This window comes from Sciurus vulgaris (assembly GCF_902686455.1).
Source record: "Sciurus vulgaris genome assembly, chromosome: 10".
NCBI lineage: Eukaryota > Metazoa > Chordata > Mammalia > Rodentia > Sciuridae > Sciurus > Sciurus vulgaris.
The window spans coordinates 129,867,540-129,888,339 of NC_136470.1; the positions used below are offsets into that span (position 1 = coordinate 129,867,540).

At 40.4% G+C, this 20,800-nt stretch overlaps 1 protein-coding gene across 3 annotated transcripts in view; it reads right to left on the reverse strand.

Annotated features, from left to right (window-relative positions):
* SLC9A9 (solute carrier family 9 member A9) overlaps positions 1 to 20,800 on the reverse strand; it is a 531,610-nt gene that overhangs the window by 259,411 nt on the left and 251,399 nt on the right. For all 3 annotated transcript variants that reach the window (XM_079101085.1, XM_079101084.1, XM_079101086.1), the window contains exon 9: positions 1,947 to 2,035. In XM_079101085.1, the coding sequence (XP_078957211.1) occupies positions 1,947 to 2,035 (89 nt within the window). The remainder of the gene's footprint in view (positions 1 to 1,946; positions 2,036 to 20,800) is intronic.

Genomic DNA, 20,800 nt, shown 5'->3' on the forward strand with positions numbered 1-20,800 from the left:
GCATGCTATATCCATACTCTATGCCATGCGACTTTTCAGTGACCTTCCAGTGTGGACTGGGAATCTGCTTGGCCTCTCGACTTTGGACTCAGCCATATGATTTTCTCTGGCCAATAGGATGTTTAAGAGATGTCATGCAGGAAAATGATTGAAATGAACTGTTTCAATGCTGGAGCATATTCTTCTGCCAGAAGAAGAATGACAGGTACATGACAAAGTTGCCTTAGTCAAGCTTACCTTAGGATACAGCCTCTGACAAACCCACAGACATACAAATAAGTTCAGTTGATAGAAGAGAGCCACTAAGTCCAACCCTGGTCAAAATGTCTGAGTCTTGTGGGTGATAAATAAATGTTTAATGTTGGATGCCACTGATGTATGATTGTTTGTTACTCAGCAAATGCTAACTGATACAAGTGCCTTTGATCCGTGTTCCTCATGTCTTCCAGAGTGATATGTCTAGTGATATGTCCAGTCATCCTAAAGTTATTCTGTTTGGGCTGAATTCTGCTCCCCCAAATTCATATGTTGAAATATAAACACTCAGAACCTCAGAATGTGACCTCATTTCAAAGTAAGGTAATTACAAATGTAATTAGTTCAGATGAAGTCATATTGGAGTAGGATGGGCCCCTACCTTAACATGACTGGTATTCTTATAAAAATGGAAAATTTGGAGTCATACATCCAGGGAGAATGCCATGTAAACAAGAAGGTCAACATTAGAAATGATGTGTTTATAATACAAGGAACATCAAAGGTGGCCAGAAAACCACCAGAAGTCAAGATGGAGACATAGTGCAGGTTTTCCATCACATCCTTAGAAGGAACTAATCCTGCCAACACCTTCATTTTAGTCTTTTGAATTCCAGAAGTGTGAGACATCATGAATTCCTGTTGTTTAAGCTACTCCCTATTATCTGTAGGATAAAGTCTAAATTTCTTCCTAAAGTATGTAAGTCCTTTCATAAGCTGGCCTGTGGTTCTATCTACGTCTCTCCTCTTGGATCCCCCTGACTTTAGCCTTACCCCAGGCGCCAGTCACACTGAATTATTTTCAGTTTCAGGCAATTGCTTAAGAGATTTTGTCCCTGCTGATCCCTCGGCCTCAAATGTCCTTCTTGCTACCTTTCACCCCTGCTGGGCCCCAAATCTTCATCTCAGAAATTCAATTTGCATTTCTTGCTCCAGGTTGGGCATTATCTCTGGCATATTTATCCTGGTTTTCCAGTCCTAACTACGGGAAGATGCCCGACCAAATGTTCCCACACACTCAAGACAAATGTTTTCCACCCCAGTACTTACACTGGATTCTTGTTCATTACACATCTTCATCCTTATCAATAGACCTGAGGAACTTCTTGAAGGCAGCCATATACTATCTTTGTATTCCTGGTACCCAGCAGAGTGCTTGGCACAAAGTGGCTGTGTAAATAATGTTTATGGAAGGAATCTATGTAAGCTCACATGCAAATATCCAAACAGATGTGTTCTCAGAATAAGGGAGATACATTCTGCTGGTGAGACAACTGGCAGTTGAATTTGCTTGGAAGCAAAAGCACTCAATTAAAGACCAAACATCACTTCCACATTCCCCCTCTCCTCCTCTCCCTCTAACTACCCAATCTCACATGCTTTATAATGCTTTTAGATGTAAGTGACTGAATTATTACTGACAGTAGGTCTTTCATCTTCGAGACTGACAGTCTGTGTTCCACATCTCTCAGGAGGAGAAACTATTATAACTATATTTTTTGCTTACCAAGAGAATTGTTAATGGTTATCCTGGAGGGGAAAAAAAAAATCTATAAATATCCAGCCCATAATGAAGCCTTAAGCGTACTTTCTTCTTTACTAATGAAATTCTTTCCGAATGCACTGCCAGAGTGCTACATAACCGTTACACCGAGAAAGGAGCGAGGCCTGTAGTGAGCTTTTTCTTTTACCTGTTTAGTCCTCACTTTGGAATCCGATGACAGATTGTTGTAGGTGTAGTGTGCCTGTGTGACTCCACAGAAGAGCACAGCGACTATCCCTGAAATTCAAAAACAGACCAGTCAGAATTAATCTTCTTTCCCATCTAAGTCAGAAGGTAGGGCCCTCCCAGCCGAAGGACGGACTTGGTGCCAGTAGAGTTAAAAACCCTTAATAAAATCATCACAATAATGAAATCTAGGTCCATCTTGCTACCAGCTTTAAACATGAGTCTTGCAGACTTACACATAAAGGAAGACACTAAGAGTATTCCTAACAAAATGAAAAGCAGATTCCCCCTGGAGATAAAGGACTCCCTGGTCATGAGTTGGAAAGCTATCCTGGAAACACAGGAACAAAAGACAATAGAGTCAACTCTGGCTGCGTGTAGCCGGAGCCAATTACGTTGCTGAATTTTATATTAAATATTGGCATCTTTTCTCAGACATTTGCTTTCCACTGTGTACCTTAGGGAGCCTGAAAGGAGTCCTGTCATGCTATAATTTAGTATTAAAAGCCATGAGTCACAAGCCTAAGACATCGACAAGTGTTTTGTTGCTTCCACCAATGTTCTCACTTGTCAAGCAAGAGAGAAGGCCTGTGCGCTCCTTTCCCTCTTTGGCAAAGCTGGGCGCTCTGCCTCTCCGTAGCTGAGTAATCTAGTGAACACACACCCAAGACCCACACTCCTTGAAAGTAAGCCAGGGGTTCTTATGTGCTTCCAGCAGAGTGGGCCATCAGCTGCTCCTGGCTGGCTGCAGCGTCCATTTCTTAAATCACATTCTGCCCAGCTTTTAATACTCTACGAAGACACGTGTGCACTGGGTAGTTGTTGGGTGCAGAGGGATGGCAGTGACAAGACGTATATGTGGTTTGTCCCCAGAATTGTTACTCTCTCTGTTTTTTGCCCCTGGGCTGGTGTGCAGGGAGGAGGGGGGAGTGTGGGAGCCACGGTCCTTTCTGGATGAAAGATTAGATTAATTATGGGAAATTGGGCCTGGAAGAGGGTTTTGGAAAAGCGCAGGGAACAAGTATTCCTCAACTCAGACCAAGGGGATTGAATTGAATTTTAAGCAGCAGAATCTTCCCATCTAAAAACACTCATAAATTAAATGCTGATGATTCTTAAGAGTACAGAGATATGTGAAGTGAATACTGACATTTCAAATGAGTCCGCGATAAAGAATTTTCAAGAACTGAGCTTATCTTTTTTCTATGTAAACTGTATGCGTTTATTTCCATGTTGGTTATTTTTCAAGTCAGAACTGCATAATGTATTGCTAAGACGCATTTACATAATACAAACACATAGACATTTACATTACTTATTTCCTCCTAATACCAGGCTTCCAAATTTTAGACCGAAGAATAAAAACAAGTAGGAAATACATATTCAGTAAACATTCCTAGAGATTTTTTTGGGGGGTAACTTTTCAGTTTCTTAGCATCTCTTCATAAATTCTAAGGAAAAAAATCTTATAAAATATTATATTTCCCTCTTCACAGAATTTCTATTAAAGAATACTTGGGAAACTTTGGGGGTACTGAAGCACTTTAAATATTTCAAGGGACTAGGAGGATTACCATGTGCCCTGTTTTGATAGCAAAGGTTTCTCTTTGTTTTCAAATGTAATTGATCTATCTTTGTCAAGTGTGTTCGAAGTCTTCCAGATGAGGGTTGCTGACCTTCTCACTGCCGTGGAACTGTTTTGACTACATATTGATCTGTGCAGAGGTAGAGAACACAAGGCAGGTTTGCTGGGTGGGTGAATAACTTTGTTCTGAGATCTGAGAATAGGAATGGGATAAGCCACTCCCCCAAAACCAGAGGAGAATGTTCTCTCTGATATGCAGATGCCGACGCACTATAGGTACAGGTGGGGTGGTGGAGGTTCACCAGACTGTACTGGGGTGGCGGGGGAAAGGGAGGAGGGATAGGAATGGGAAAGACGTGGAATGAGTCGGACATCACTCTCCTATGTTCACATGTGAGCACATGACCAGTGTAACACATCATGTACAACCATAATGGGAGGTTTCACTCCATGTATGTATAACATGTCAAAATACATTCTGCCATCATGTATAACTAAAAAGAACAGATAAAAAATAAAAAATAAAGAAAGAGTTGCAAAGGGTAGAGGAGGGATGAATGCCTACTGGTGGCTGACCTGGGGTTAGCTGCATCTACATCTTCTTTATTATTTGTTGTTTTTTGATGTACGTGACAGTTGGGTGTATTTTGACATATTACACATACATGGGGTGCAACCCTTTCCAATTAGGATCCCGTGCTTGTGGTTGCACATGATGCGGAGTCACACTGGTTGCGTGTCCACATAAGAACATAGGAAAGTCATGTCCCGTTCATTCCACTGTCTTTTCCATTCCCATCCATGCTCCTTTCCCTTCATTCACCTTTCCCTAAGGCAATGAACTTCTTCTTCCCTCCCTTGTTGTGGGTTAGCATCCACATATCCCAGAGGACATTGGGCCTTCGGTTTTCTGGGACTGGCCTATTTCACTTAGCATGATGTTCTCCAGTTCCATCCATTTACCGGCCAACACCATGATCTCATCTTTGTGATTACACGTAACTTTATTATTTCACGACAGGCTCACCACGACTGACCGGCTCCTCCCGCGACCTTCCGCACGACCATTCTTCCTGCTGCTCGGGCCAAAGCTGTGGGACCACCCTTTACTTCTCCTTTCGCTGTGCATCAGCAATTTTGTTGAATTGTCCTCTGAAATTCACTCTGAACTCAGCCACCTCTCAGCACCTGGAGCCCTTAGCCTCCTTTTCCAAGCCGACATCATGTTTGGCCTAGATTAGAGCAGCTCCTTCCTACCTGGACCTCCCGCCTCCCGCCTCCCAGGCTGGTTCTGCCCAGTCTATTCTTCATCTGGAAATAGTGATTCTTCAAACCCAATTCAGATCATGCCAGTGCCCTGCTCAGATCTTCGGCAGGTTTCCCAGGATCTGGTCCTGCCCCCTTCCCCGCTCTCCATAACTGCAGGGCCCATCTCTTGCCAGGACCCTGGCTTGGCACTCTCTTCGCCAAGTTGGTCCCACCACAGAGCCCTGGCCCTGCAGGTCCAGGAGTGGAAGGCGCTCCTCCACGGCCTCCCTCCTCCTTCAGGTCCCTGCTCAGGGGCCGCAAGCTTCCCTGTTCACTCTGTGCAAACGATCCCTCATCTTTCCCTCGTCACCTCTCCTGCTGTTTGCATATTATCTATCGCCACCTAACATTTTCTCGATTTCTGTGTTTATTGTTTGCCTTCCCACTCTGCAATACAGAGCTCAATAAGGACAGAGGGATTCACTGGTCCCCAATCCCGAGAGCAGCACCCGGCTCAAGGTGGGCTCCCCAGGAGACAAGTGAACATTTCCTTCCCTACTGAACGAGCAAGACACTGAAGTGGTTTCCTCACGGTCACCTTGGAAGTGGCAGAGCAGAGATTCGGCGTTCCACAGACTCTCTGTGCTTTCCTGCCTGTATTAGCCTGTCTGTGAATTTTTAAAGGTGATCCCGAACCATCTGAAAAACATCATTTCAGATTTCCCAGGGACGGAGTCAAAGATCTGATGAGGGAGATGACACCTCTGAGCTGACCGTGCTTGTCATTGGAGGAGGTTTGCCCAGTTGCTACCTCCATTTTCCTTTCCTTGCCTCCAGAAAAATCGTACTGGGCAACATCCTAGCCGAAGACTTCTGGAGTCTCAGGTCTATGGGCACGTCATGCAAACAGCCAACCACAAGGAGGGAACCCTATGTGACCAGACACTGGGTGTCACAACGAAAACAGGACCACCAAATTGGTCTGACCCTTAGGATTAGCATACATAATCACAATGCTATAGTTTGGTAATTAATTAAATCACACAAATTACTGTCATTAGTGTGACTCTTATAAGCCCAAACACTGTTTGGAAATGTCTCATCTAAACACCTCTATTACAGTAGTCCCTCCTTATCTACAGTTTCACTTTCTGTGGTTTCATTTACTCACAATCAACTGTGGCCTGGAAAAACTAAATGGAAAATTCTAGAAATAATAACCCATAAGAGTTAAATCACTTGTAGTCTAATATATTGTTTTCATTCTTCTGCTTTATTGTTATGTTAATATCTTACTGTTCCTAATTTATGAATTGAACTTTATCATAGGAAAAGATTTCTATACACAGGGTTTGGCACTGATCATGGTTTCAGGCATAGACTGGGGGTCTTAAAACAAACCCTCTGTGGACAAGGAGGACTACTGCATCCATAAAACTCTCTGCCACAGAAACAAATTGACAGGTGACAGTTTTCTATCTTTGGAATGTTCTTTTTGGGGGGGAGGTGGGGTACCAGGGATTGAACCCGGAGGTCCTTAAGCACTAAGCCACATCCCCAACCCTTTTTATTTTTTATTTCAAGACAGGGTCTGGCCAAGTTTTGTAGGGCCTTTCTAAGTTGCTTAGGTTCTTGCTAGGTTGTTGAGACTGGCCTCAAACTTGTGATTCTCCTGCCTCAGCCTCCAGAGGCGTTGGGATTACAGGCTGCACCACCGGCCTGGCTAGAGTGTCCATTTCTATCATCATTATGCTCTGACACACCCGTTCTGCTACTACTAGTGCTACTGTTACGTGAGGACCTCGATGGCTCTCCTAAATGCCCTGGATCCCAGACAGTCGTGTGTAAAGGAAGGATGGGGCCCGTGCTCTCTGGGCCAGCCACCTAGCCAGGGTCTGAGCTCGGGACTCGCCCTTTTTCCTGACTCTGATTCTGGCGCTGGGGCTGTACGAACCACATTCCCTTTGGCCAGTGCGGGTGGGCTCTGCCATTGTGCAGCCCCACAGGGAGACTAGCACCCCGGAGCAGAGAAGGGCTCGCTCTTTCCTGTGTGCCTGCTCTTCTGGTCAGCCGCAGCTCAGCCCTGGCCCTCCACCGCGGTCCCCACAGTCAGATCCAGCCTCTTTTTCTGCTTTTGCTGGTTTTTTCCTGGGCTTCTCGTCCAGCCTCATGGCCCCGGTCAGAGAAAGCAGTGGCAGCCAGGCTGTGTCCTCCGAGGCCTGGATCCCAGCCCGGCCACTCCCTTTCAGAGCTCCTGGACTGCCTTTCTCTGGCTTTCTAATCCTGGGGTTCAGATTTGCTTCTCTCAGTGCCACTGCACCCACTTTGGAGGATCAACTGAGGCCTGATGATATTTATCAGGCAAGAGAGATTTCAGAACTCTACCAGAGGCTCCACCGCGTCAGCACACATCCCAGTCACCAAGTCACCAAGTCACCAGGCCTCTCCTTCTAAAAGGCAGATTCTGCTGCAGGAGAGGGGCGAGCCCACACCTCTGCGTGGGAACACTCTCAGGACACGTCCCTGCTTCCAGGGCCTGGGCCGACCTTCCAGGGGCAGGGCTCTGCAGTGGCTTAGACTTGGCCTCGCATAGTCCCCAAAGGGACTTTCACCTTATTCTTGTCTCCTTAGCATTTGGGGGCAATTAGAGATCAGCTCCAAAGGAGCAACCCAGTATTTGTTACCCCTTTTCCTTGGCAAATAAGTATATTTTGATAATGTTAAAAAAAAGTTTTAAAGTAATAGCCTTGTGTTTTATTCTCTATTCTTCTTTCCCTGGCTTTCCAGAATTGACATAGTTCTATGAACTGATTTTAGTTTCAGAGAACGATTATCATCCAGGACTTTTGAGAGGCTTAATTTTTTTTCTTTATTTTTTCCTTTTAAATTTTATTTTCTTTTTATTCTTTAATTATTTCCTTTTAAACTCAGCAATATTAGAATGAAAAAGAAATTACTTACATGGAATACAATTGATTATATATATATACACACACACGTATATGTTCACACATGTATATATTTTTCCAAAAAATTTTTTTAAAGCCAGCAAATCACATCCTGTGATCATGAGGTTATAAAATCGTTATATCTTTTGACTAAATGGTTATAAGATTAGAAATTAACAAAAACTAGCTAAATAAATGTATCAGCTGGGTATTTTAAAATTAATTATTCTTAATAAAGTCAGAGTGGAACAGAAATCAAATTAGAAATTTTATTTTACTTAAAAATGAAAAAATAAGCATACTACATTTCCTATCAAAACCAATGGGCTAAAAATCAAATGACTATTCAGAGCAAATGCTTTACCTGTAATGTATTAGAAAAATTTTTGATAGTAAATGAACTATTTACCTCAAGAAGTTTGAAAACAGACATAAAAATGAACCTGAAATAAACAGAATAAAAACATAATAGAAGTGAAAATTTAAATTTGACCTCTGTCTCTCACCTTGCACAAAATTCAACCCTAAGTGAATCAAAGATCTAGAAATTGGACTAGAAACCCTGCACAAACTAGAATATGTTAGAGGTCCAACCTTCAGTATATCAGGTAGCAATTGACTTCCTGAACAAGACTCCTAAAGTGCAAGAAGTAAAATTTTTGATCAATAAATTGGATGGCATCAAACTAAAAAACTTCTTCACAGCAAAGTAAACAATCAAGAACGTGAATCAAGAGAGCCTACAGAATGGGAGAAAATCTTTGCTTCCTGCACCTTAGATAGAGCATTAATGTCCAGGAAATACAAGAACTTAAAAAACTTAACACCAAAAACAAACCAACCAACTCCAAACCCATTCAATAACCCAGACACACATACTTCTCAGAATAAGAAATATGAATGGTCAACAAATGCACAAAAAAAATGTTCAACATCTCTAGCAATTAGAGAAATGCAAATTAAAACTAAACTTACATTTCAACCCACTCCAGTCAGAATGGCAATTATCAAGACTACAAGTAACAATAAATATTGGCGAAGATGTGGGGAAAAGGGTACACTTACACATTGCTGGTGGGACTGTGAATTGGTGCAAACACTATGGAAAGCAATATAGAGATTCCTCAAAAAACTAGGAATGGTACCACCATTTGACCCAGCTATCCCACTCCTTGGTATATACCCAAAGGATTTAAAATCAGTATACTACAGTGATGCAGCTACATCAATGTTTATAGAAGCTCAATTCACAATAGCTAAGCTATGGAACCAAATTAGGTGCCCTTTGACAGATGAATACCTAGAGAAAATGTGGTATATACATATACAATGGAATATTACTCAGCCATAAAAAAGACTGATTTTATGACATTTGCCAGTAAGTGGATGGATCTGGAGACTATCATGCTAAGTAAAATAAGCCAGTCCCAAAAAGCCAAAGGTTGAATGTTTTTGCTGATGTGTAGAAGCTAATCAGTGGGGAGAGGGGAAGAACAGATATTCAACAGATTAGATAAGGGTGAATTAAGGGAAGGAAACGGGTATAGGAATAGGAAAGACAGTGTAATGGATCGGAAATAATTTTCCTATGTACTTACATGAATACACCATAGTAAACCCCACCATGGAGTATATCCATAAGAATGGGGTACAAATTAGAATAAGATATATTCCGTGCTTGTATAATTATATCAGAATGAATTCTAGGGCCCTACTGACCCCCATGCTGAGGTCAATCACCATCGCTGAGCCTGCCTGCATACAAAAATACATTAAAAAGATAGTGCACCACGATCAAGTGGGTTTTATCCCAGGGATGCAAGGTTGGTTCAACATCCGGAAATCAATAAATGTCATTCACCATATCAACAGACTTAAAGTTAAGAATCACATGATTATTTCAATAGATGCAGAAAAAGCACTTGATAAAATACAGCATCCCTTCATGCTCAAAACACTAGAAAAAATTGGGGTAGCGGGAACATTCCTTAACATTGTAAAGGCCATCTACGCTAAGCCCAGGGCCAATATCATTCTAAATGGTGAAAAGCTGAAAGCATTCCCCCTAAAAACTGGAACAAGGCAGGGATGCCCTCTCTCACCACTTCTATTCAACATCGTCCTTGAGACTCTAGCCAGAGCAATTAGACAAACCAAAGAAATTAAAGGGATACAAATAGGAAAAGAAGAACTCAAACTATCCCTGTTTGCTGATGACATGATTATATATTTAGAGGAACCAGAAAACTTTTAGAACTCATAAGTGAATTCAGTAAATTAGCAGGTTACAAGATCAATGCTCATAAATCCAATGCATTTTTATACAAAAGTGATGAATCTTCAGAAGGAGAAGTTAGGAAAACTAGCCCATTCACAATAGCTTTGAAAAAAATAAAATACTTGGGAATCAATCTCACAAAAGAGGGGAAAGACCTCTACGATGAGAACTACAGAACACTAAAGAAAGAAATTAAAGAAAATCTTACAAGATGGAAAGATCTCCCGTGTTCTTGGATAGGCAGAACTAATATTGTCAAAAGGTCCATACTACCAAAAGTGCTATACAGATTCAATGCAATTCCAATTAAAATCCCAATGACGTAACTTACAGAAATAGAGCAAGCAATTATGAAATTCATCTGGAAGAATAAGAAACCTAGAATAGCTGAAGCAATCCTTAGCAGAAAGAGTGAAACAGGGGGGTATCACAATACCAGAATTTCAACTATATACAAAGCAATAGTAGCAAAAACGGTATGGTATGGGTGCCAAAATAGACAAATAGATCAATGGTACAGAATAGAGGACACGGACACAAACCCAAATAAATACAATTTTTTCATACTAGACAAAGGGGCCAAAAGTATGCAATGGAGAAAAGATATAGCCTCTTCAACAAATGGTGCTGGGAAAACTGGAAATCCATATGCAACAGAATGAAATTAAACCCCTATCTTTCACCCTGCACAAAACTCAACTCAAAATGGATCAAGGATCTTGGAATCAGACCAGAGACCCTGCATCTTATAGAAGAAAAAGTAGGTTAGAACCTTCAACATGTTGGCTTAGGATCAGACTTCCTTAACAGGACTCCCATAGCACAAGAAATAAAAGCAAGAATCAATAACTGGGATAGATTCAAACTAAAAAGCTTTCTCTCAGCAAAGGAAACTATCAGCAATGTGAAGAGAGAGCCTACAGAGTGGGCGAATGTCTTTGCCACTCATACTTCAGATAGAGCACTAATTTCCAGAATATATAAAGAACTCAAAAATCTCTACACCAAGAATACAAATGACCCAATCAACAAATGGGCTAAGGAAATGAACAGACACTTCACAGAAGAAGATGTATAAGCAATCAACAGATATATGAAAAACTGTTCAACATCTCTAGTAATAAGAGAAATGCAAATCAAAACTACCCTAAGATTCCATCTCACCCTAATTAGAATGGCAATTATCAAGAATAGGAGCAACAGTAAGTGTTGGCATGGATGTGGGGAAAAAGGTACACTCATACATTGCTGGTGGGGTTGCAAATTAGTGCAGCCACTCTGGAAGGCAGTGTGGAGATTCCTTAGAAAACTTGAAATGGAAACACCATTTGACCCAGCTATCCCACTCCTTGGCCTATACCCAAAGGACTTAAAATCAGCATACTACAGAGATACAGCCACATCAATGTTCATAGCTGCTCAGTTCACAATAGCCAGACTGTGGAACCAACCTAGATGCCTTCAGTTGATTAATAGATAAAGAAACTGTGATATATATATATATATATATATATATATATACACACACACACACACACACACACACACACACACACACACACACACTTATATATATATATATACATATATATATATATACAATGAATTATTACTCAGCCATAAAAAATAATAAAATTATGGCATTTGCAGGCAAATGGATGAAATTGGAGAATATCATGCTAAGTGAGATAAGCCAATCTCAAAAAATCAAAGGACAAGTGATCTCGCTGATAAGTGGATGATGACACAGAATGGGGGGTGGGAGGGGTTGGGGGAAGGAAAAAATAACAGAATGAATAAAAAACTACTACCCTATGTAAATGTATGATTACAAATGGTATGCCTCTACTTCATGTACAAACTGAGCAAAAAGATGTATCCCATTTGTTTACAATAAAAATTTAAAAAAAATGAATTCTACTGTCATATATAGCCAAAAAGAACCTATAAAAATAAAAGCACCACCTAAACACACACACACACACACACACACACACACACACACACACACAGACACACAGGACACGGGAATCCTGAGAGGGAGTTTCTTCTTTCTGGTTTGGGAAAGTGTGGGAGGGATAGGGACATTTTTCCTGAAGGACAGAGAGGCATTCAAGTCTTGAAAGATGAGAAAAAAAAATGTGGGGGTGCAGGTTCAGAAATAGGGAACTCTCCATGAGAAAAGGAGAGAGACGGGGGACAAAGGTGTGTGCCTGGGAGATGTGTTCTATCAGCACGCTTTGGATTTGAATCCATTATAGATAGGAAATAAATACATATTGAATCAATCAACTATAAACTTTCTAAATACAAAACTTAGGAGAAACAGTGAATAACTCTATGGTTAATTGTCAAACACTATTATAAGTACTTTAGTACCTTGCATGTTTTATTAGTCCTAGTATTCATAAAAATTAGACACATGAAAAATCGACTCTGTCTATTCTCTACTGGCAAAACATTTCTTCATGTTCTTTCTCGACAAAAATAAGACATGATTATTCTGTTTCTGTCTCTGCTGGATAAACGAGCACCATTAAGTGCAATTGGTGCATTGCATGAGTAAGATCTTGGGGTTGAAGTTGTGTTTATGGGGGCCTATGGCAGTAATGAATGGAATCAAGTACCTACATTTGTGTTCACATGGAGTAGAACATGCTAAAAAATCTGGACCTGAAATGAGTAAGAGACTCTGAACGAAATCAGAGAAAACAGAAGTATCTGACTCATGTTTGTATACAGATGGCCTTTCAGCATCTGTCCAGTGAGGTTTTAGGGATGGACAAGGTCCCCAAAGGGTTGGCTACAGGGACTCATTTATGGAATTTTGAACAGGAACTAGAACCAACACTTTTTGACACTAGTTAAAAGAACTGTTTTGAGAAACCACAAAGAAGCCCAAAGATCAGTTGAAGTTAATTGGCAAGCAAAGAAAGTTAGGAAATAGCATGAGGGGTTCCATAATTATTGGGAATAACAGTGATCCTGTTGGTAAGTAAATAATTTCCGGGGAGATCAATTTTCAGAGGATAATGGGTTTTGATGAACAGAGTTCCATTTACACTCTTTTCCATCTTTCCTTCTTCTGGACCCTCTCAGAGAGCATAGTGTGTATGTCTGTTTTTACCTGTTCATATGATCAAGGTTCAATGTGTGGAGGCAAATTATGTAAGAAAATAAATGTAGCATATTAGGAATCAGGAGAGCCGGGATCTAACTCATCATAGTTCAGACACTCAAATAGGTGGATGGCACATCTCATTTAAGTTCATTGCCTGGACAATTGTTTTCTCCTGAGTTGAAAAGGTAGTTAGCAATAGTGGTCTTCAAATTGGGGTATGAAGAAAATATGAGAACCTCACAATTTTAATCAGCATTTGTACAGATTCTAAAGTCATATAATTATGCTTCTGGTTAACAAATAAAAGTCAATAGGCAAGCATATGGTGCATGATAAACCTATTTTATTTTATTTTTTCCCAGTTAGCCTCAAGAAACTCTGGCAAACACTGGGGTGGATAACGTTGAAGCACCTTCCAATTTTAAATGTCTGTGTGAGTGGTTTCATTTTTACATTTCTTCAAGAATTGCATGGGATCCCACAGATTCATTTGAATTTCCGTCATCTTGCCCACCCCGTGTCTCCCTCTTGACCAGTTCTCCTCAAGGGTTGTGTTCTCTAACTTCCTTTTTTCCATTGTCCCCAACCCATAACTGTGCCCAGAAGACATCAAGTGATTAGTTGCAAGCTGGTCAATGGAATTAATCTCTATTACAAGAAATGTTATTTGTTTTAAAAAGAGAATGGGGGAGAATCGATTTTAATCCTCACATTCAAGTAGGTGTCCATATGGATTGATTAGTGACAGGGTCTTTCTGTTCTTACATGCAAATTCCAGACGATTGTCACCTGCCGTCTCTGCCACTGATAACATCCCAGATAGTTCTTTTCTCATTAAAAGTTCATGAAGCCTTCAGATACAGAAGCAGAAAAATACACGCCCGTCACATGGAGCATGATTTTCTTTGACGTTAAATGCCGACTTGAGGGGTTTCTAAGACTGGAGAATATTGCATTTTTGGACAGGAAATATTGATTATATCATCAGAGCACAGAAAGAGAGTAAGGAAGAAAAAAATGGGTCTTGCTCTCAGATGGTACTCGGAGGGGTTTTAAGGTTGATGGGTTATTTTTCCATGCCACACTTTTATTTATTCTTGATCTAGTAAAAAGAGACATTTCTGACAGGTTCCCTACTACCACTGAAAGTGAACTTGGAACTGAGAAGTAAAAGATTTAACGAAATGGATAACTTCTTCAGGGAATATGAAAGAATCCAGGTTTCCAAAGAGTACAATTACTGTCCAGTGGGCTGTGTTTGGTGGCTCCATAGTTGGCAGATTAGACATGAGTCTGTGGAATATAAGAACATGAATATAGGAAACTAGGCTCTTATTTCTGGTTTCTCCAGTGCAGAGTGTACACATGCATTTAATTGTTAGCTTCCTGTCTGCACTGCAAGGTTTACCAATTTCCATCTAACAACAACAACAACAACAACAAATTCCCTGGGTAAATTCTTCCTAAGGTAGTAGCAAGTACACACACGCATGAACTTGAGGTCTGGAGAAGAAAGAAAATCCTTTTTGCTTATGTCCCTGGCATTTCACCTCCAGTTTTGGTATCCATCAGGATTAGCCTCCTTGCCTTTCCATTTCTTTGGAATCGGCTAACACATTTGTACCACTGTTGCCTAAATCTCTAATTAGCAATGTCATCCCAGATGTGCAGGTCCAAATGCCAGGTGGAAGATCCTCCCAAAACTACTCATTGCTGTGTCTCCCCTTTTCACTTGCAGTCCCCCATTTTGGTGAAGGAATCATTGATCCGATTGATACGGAGACCTGGGAATTATTTCTAACTCGCTTTTCTCCTTCACTTATATGTCGGCTATTTGTGTTATCTTTTGGTAACTTTCTACGTGCTCACGTGTGGGTTCTTGAGAAAGAACGAATTTCCTTTTTATTCGTATGCCTGCTTGGCACCTGGTGGAGATGTAAAATCAAGACTGAACGCATTTACAGGGAGGAGAGCAGGGGGAAATTTGTCCACTACTTTCGTTACCCGTGCAAGTTGTTTGCAGATTGAAACGAAGAGCAATTTGGTTCAAGAAAGAGCAGGTGTGAGTTACGAGGTTGTCACAGGAGGAGAGGCACTCCACTCGTTTGTTGAGATGACATTCCGGCATGCTCAGCCGTGGTTCCGTGTGCTGGTTAACTAATCCCCTTGAAAATTGTGGGTACCCATCTCCACAGCTTGAATGCCTTATATTTGGAGCCTCCAGGTTTTATTTTTGTCTCTGCCAACGCTCACTGACCCTCATCTGTTGGTGAGCTGTTGGCTAAGTTGCAATCACGTGGTCCTCGTGATACAAGAGCGGGTAGTCTTAAGTAAGAGGTGTTGGCTAATGACATGTCCTTAGAAGCTATTTTTGAGAAATGATTCAGACCAAGTCCTCTCCTGGAGATGTCTTTACTGAGCTCCAGAAATAGTGTTTCCACCCAGTCATCGACGCATCAGGGAACGACCCAATGGAACATGTCCCCCTCTGAGCTAAGAGCCTTCTTGAAGAGTTCCAAACCAATGTCCACCAATCTGAGAGTTGATGGAGGTGAGACCTGAACAACCAGCTTCTTGCCACAGTCGAGTGGAGTCACATGGTGTCCGGTTATGCTTCTTTCATTCGGAAATCTTGCCCTCTTGTCTATTGTGAAAGAGAAAAACGTTCCCAAGTCCCCCTTCTCCCAAATGCTTATTCCACGAAAGCCTTCCCCGGGCTGATCTGACAGGTAAGCAGACCTGAGCTTCCAAGCTCTTCCTTCCCATGACAGTGGCCTGGGGTCCCGTGCCTGCAGACCAAGGAGAATGTCCCTGGGAAGGACTTGCACTCCACATGTGTGGGTTATGTGTTCATTTCAGGTGCCCTGTTTGACTCCCTAGTTAATGGACCAGTGTAACTTACTTTTACTTTTCTATATTTATAAAATGTTTTCAGTCTTTTACTCTCTAGAATCACTGAACACCATTACTTAGTAATCAGAACTTTTGTTTTCCTTCATATTTTTAAATGTTTATTTTCTTAGATGGAGGTCATTCCAAGCTCAGTAAATAGAGGGTTGTATTGTTGGACTTGTTGTGTGAGAGAATAAGCCATACCAATGACCCCCTTTCCCCTCCTTTGCCTCCGTTGAATATAAACTAGACCCCAGGAAGCTAAAAATGGAAGCTGCCTTTATTCCCGCACTGCCTGGAAGCAGGGAAGTCATTAGACGTGGTGTCAGTGTTGCTATTAGAAATCATACTCTTCAGGTATTTAATGACAGTCCCTGAAAGTCGACTTCTGGATAAAAACCTGACCCCCCCAAAGTCTCAGCTGGGAAACAGATTATAAAAATGAATTTTCTACCAACCTGTCCAGCTGTGCTTCTTGGTTATCTTTATAAACTGAAAAGCAGCTTCTATGACAGGATTCAATTCTGTTAGAGATTACGCTATACATAATACTGTTGAATTATTTTCAATATTCAATTTAAAATAATGGCTCAGTAACCTAATGACTTTTAGAAAATAGGCCTCTGGATAAGAAAATCTGAAATCAGGGCAGCAGGTGTGTAGGTACCTGATGTGGGAAAAGAGCTCAGGGTCATGTATTTACTTAAAAGCCACATTCTGTATGGGTACAGTGTCCTTCCATTAGAAAATAATAAAATCCTTTTACTTTAGTAGTGAAGAAAATGAGATCCCAATTAATAGAGTGACTTATTCCAGTCCTTGGGCAAGTCAGAAGAGCCAGAAACCAGAGACAACCTTGGTGGGTGATTTTGTAAGTAGGGCAGGCATATCCAGACATATTCTTTCTTCCTAGATTCTCCTGGCTTGTGGACCCTCAAGTCCATTTCCATGTACACAGTCTCATCCCTTAGAAAGACTTCTTGCTTGCATTTCATATTCTGCCCTGTCTTTCCAAATAAATGTTTTCTCAAACCTCACTTGTATATTTCCAAGAGCAGAAAATCAGACTTCTGGGTAATAGAAATGCCAACCCTCATTTGCATGCCTAAAAGCCACTTGTTTCCACAAAACCAAGTTCTTCCATGTGACTATTGAACATTTGCAGGTGCAATTTCCAAGAGACCAGGATGAGGTGGCTGCAAATGTGGCCCTTGAAGTAAAAGATGATCAAAATAAATCAAATGATCATCATCAAATTAGTAGCAACTGGAAGTGAATGCAGGAGATGTGGTAATGAGCACGGCCCCCCTTGAAGTGCTCAAAATGAATCCAATAAGGAGCTGGAATGTCAGGCATAATGGCAGCAGGATGAACCCGCACAGTCTGTAAAAGCTTGATTCCTTTTGTTTGTTGCTAAGTGTGCACCTGGCAGAAGATGGTCCCAAGTATCCTAGCCCGAAGACTGTGCTGCCTTTGAACCCCGCTTCCTTTTGGATGGTCCCTAAGTTATGCAGATTCTTCGGTTGAAATAGCTTCTGGATTATTCTTTTCCTTATACCATTTAAGTTTTTTTTGTAAGCATGAAAATGGCTGTCGTAACCAGAAAGTGATTCGTGGAAGGAAGTATGAGAGCTCTAAGACCTAAGGACCTGGTGGCAGGAATCAGTAGGAGGGCTCAATAGGGCTCAGCTGTTGGAAAGAACAGATGCGGGACAGCTTTGCTTCCTCCCATCTCCCTGCTAGATTTCACATCCCAGGGAGAGTGCCTGATTGACTTAGCTTCAGACGTCCTCATTCTCTTTAGCACAGGAGGGTGGGATGTCTGGTTACAGAGATGTCATTCAGAGGAGGAGGGTTGGTGGATAGTTCCCTAAGAGACATCAGGGTACTATTCCCAGGGAGCGTGAGATAGGGTGCCAGGCAACCCAGGCTAACACCTGTCCACCACATTCCTCCATACTGTGCTCTTCTCAGGACTATGTGACTATTTTTAACTTGATAGCTAGGAAAACAAAGTACAGATGCATGAAATTTATGATACATCATTTCCTTGATGTATGGATCCCCTCAGGAATATCCTGGCTAGGAGTTGTAAAGGAGATGCAGGAACGTCAACCGCCACCACCCCCCAACCATGAGCACTTACTACCATATAAATCACTTACTAGTCTGCTCAGATCCGGGAAGTTTTCCCTTTAGTTGAGTTAAAATCATTCATTCCATTGCTCAGAATATATTTACTGAGTGCCTCAGAAGCTTCAGTTGCTGCTGTCAAGAAAGCCCTCAAGGAGATGACAGCCCATGATAGCTGCTGCCTGTTAATCCTAATCCAGCACATCAGCTCTAGGTTTGAAATTCAGGACTGCAGAGAGTCAATCAAATAGGGCAGAGAAATCTAGATGCATCCACACACACATGATAACCAGTTAGAAGCTACAATGGAAGAAGTTCCCATTCATTATAGCACCCCCAAATATAAGGTAGTTAAAAAGTTACTTAACAAGAAATTTGTAGGTCCACTGTGAAGATGACTATAAAAATTTACTGAGGATCATAAAATATGACTTAAATGAATGGATAGACATAACATTCCTGTGTGGGAAGACTCGATGTTATAAAAACACCACTTTTCAAATTAATCTAAAAATGTAATGGGCCCTGGTTAGAATTCCAAAGTTATCTTCTGTTTGGAACCTAGTAAACTTATTTTCCAGTCCACCTGGAATAATAAATATGTGGGTGTAGCATAGGAACCTTTAAAAATGGAGAAGGGGTGAGGGAGATTGATCTACTAGATATTAAAATGAACCACAAAGCTGAAATAATTGAAATGGTATAGACATTCCAAATTTCTAGGAAAAGATTGATGGTTGATAGGATAAGTGGCTTACTGTCACAGAAAAAAATGAAATTCCTATAGACCCCATTCCTCATATCAAAACAAATTCCAGTTGGATTCTAGTGTAAAATAAAACCAGACGGCTATTAAAATAAAGCATACATTGTCATTAGAGAAACACTTGGACTTTCCAAGGAGATATAATTAACCACATAAAACTTGAAAATGTTCATACTAACCACTTTCCTTGACCCAAACAAATGAAATGTCACATAGCTTAAAAGGTACAAGTACAAATTGAAAAATATTTTTAGCTTATAAGACAGTCAAATCTTAATAGGTGAAGAGCAAATAAAATCCAATGTGACAAACCAAGATCAGCATTTCAACAGGAGAAAAGGATAAAGCGGGTGGACAGGTAGTTCACTGAAGAAGAATACTAACAAATACTGAGAGGTACTTAACCTCTCATAATAATGAGCATAAACGTAATGTCAACCAGAGTGAAATGGAGCTTTTTTAGCAGTTAGCAGTGGTTACCAAGGTCTAACGTGGAGAAGGCATGGGTGAAGGGAACCCCTTCCGCACTCTTGGTGGAATAGACAGGGACAAGAAATTTCCAGAGGACAATTTGGACAAACCTCTCCAAAACTAATATTCTAGTCTTCATATAAACCCAGAACTTTCATTTTTATGCTGTGATGTCAATAAAAATTAATACACCTAGCTGTAAGGATTATCATTACAATAATAATAATAAAGACTGCAAACAACCATGTAAAATAAATTATGAAAAGTTCAAATGATGTACTACTTAATGTCATGAAAAAGTTTGACTAAAAATGGTTCAGTGAAAAAATCAAGTTAGTAATTAAAGAACTATAGTTACATATATTTACATATATAGTTGCATATATATAGTTACATATATAGTTATACATAGTTACATATGTATGTAATTATATTTCTATATATAGAAAGTATATATGTGTGTATATATGTATATATACTATATTATATATATATACAGAAAGTTTGCTATTTTTATAAATAAGCATGGGTATATTTGAGTGTGTATGTATATGCATATGTTAAGATATAAACATATGTATATACACATACATATATATCTACATAGATGGGCACAGATATTAGTAATAGTTATTGATAAGAAGTAAGAATATAAGTGATTCTAATTTTAGGTCCTTCTATGAATCTACATTTTCTAAATTTTTTACAATGAACATAAATTAACGTAGGAGTCAGAAAAAAATGAAAAAAAAAAAAAACACTTTAAAACAGACTTAAGGCAACAGAAATCCTTTTTTCACGTGAAAGCTTATGTGAAAACCCAACTTATAGATCCTGTAAATGTGTGAAGCAGGCCCAGAGTCCCACTTACTTGGTGGATGTCCTTGAGGACCCACATTGGAAAGCTGGGTCTCAGGGGATGCTGCATGGTGGCACACACCACCCTCTCTAGGACCTGTGGAATGTGCCATTAGGGAGCCCCCACCATGCGAGCAAGGACCCATGACCGCTGCGTTATGCTATAATGGCTCATAAACTAACAGCCCATTCCATTTTAATTCACTGCATTTGATGTTGTATATTCATTTATTAAGCATTAAAAGAAAGTCTTCCAGATTTTAGCTTTGCATCACATTAGTTTACCTATGGACTAGAACTAAAGAATTTTATCATTAAATTGGAAGAAACTCAGAGGATTATATTTGACACCACCACCCTCAGGTTTCATTGAAGGGCAATATGAGAAATGACCACAGGAAGAATGAATCTCCATCTTCTCTAAAATTATTATTAAATACATTTTTCCATTCTGGTGTTCAAATTTCCTTACATAAGGATGCATGTGATAAATTCTCCTAAAATTTTAGTACCGGA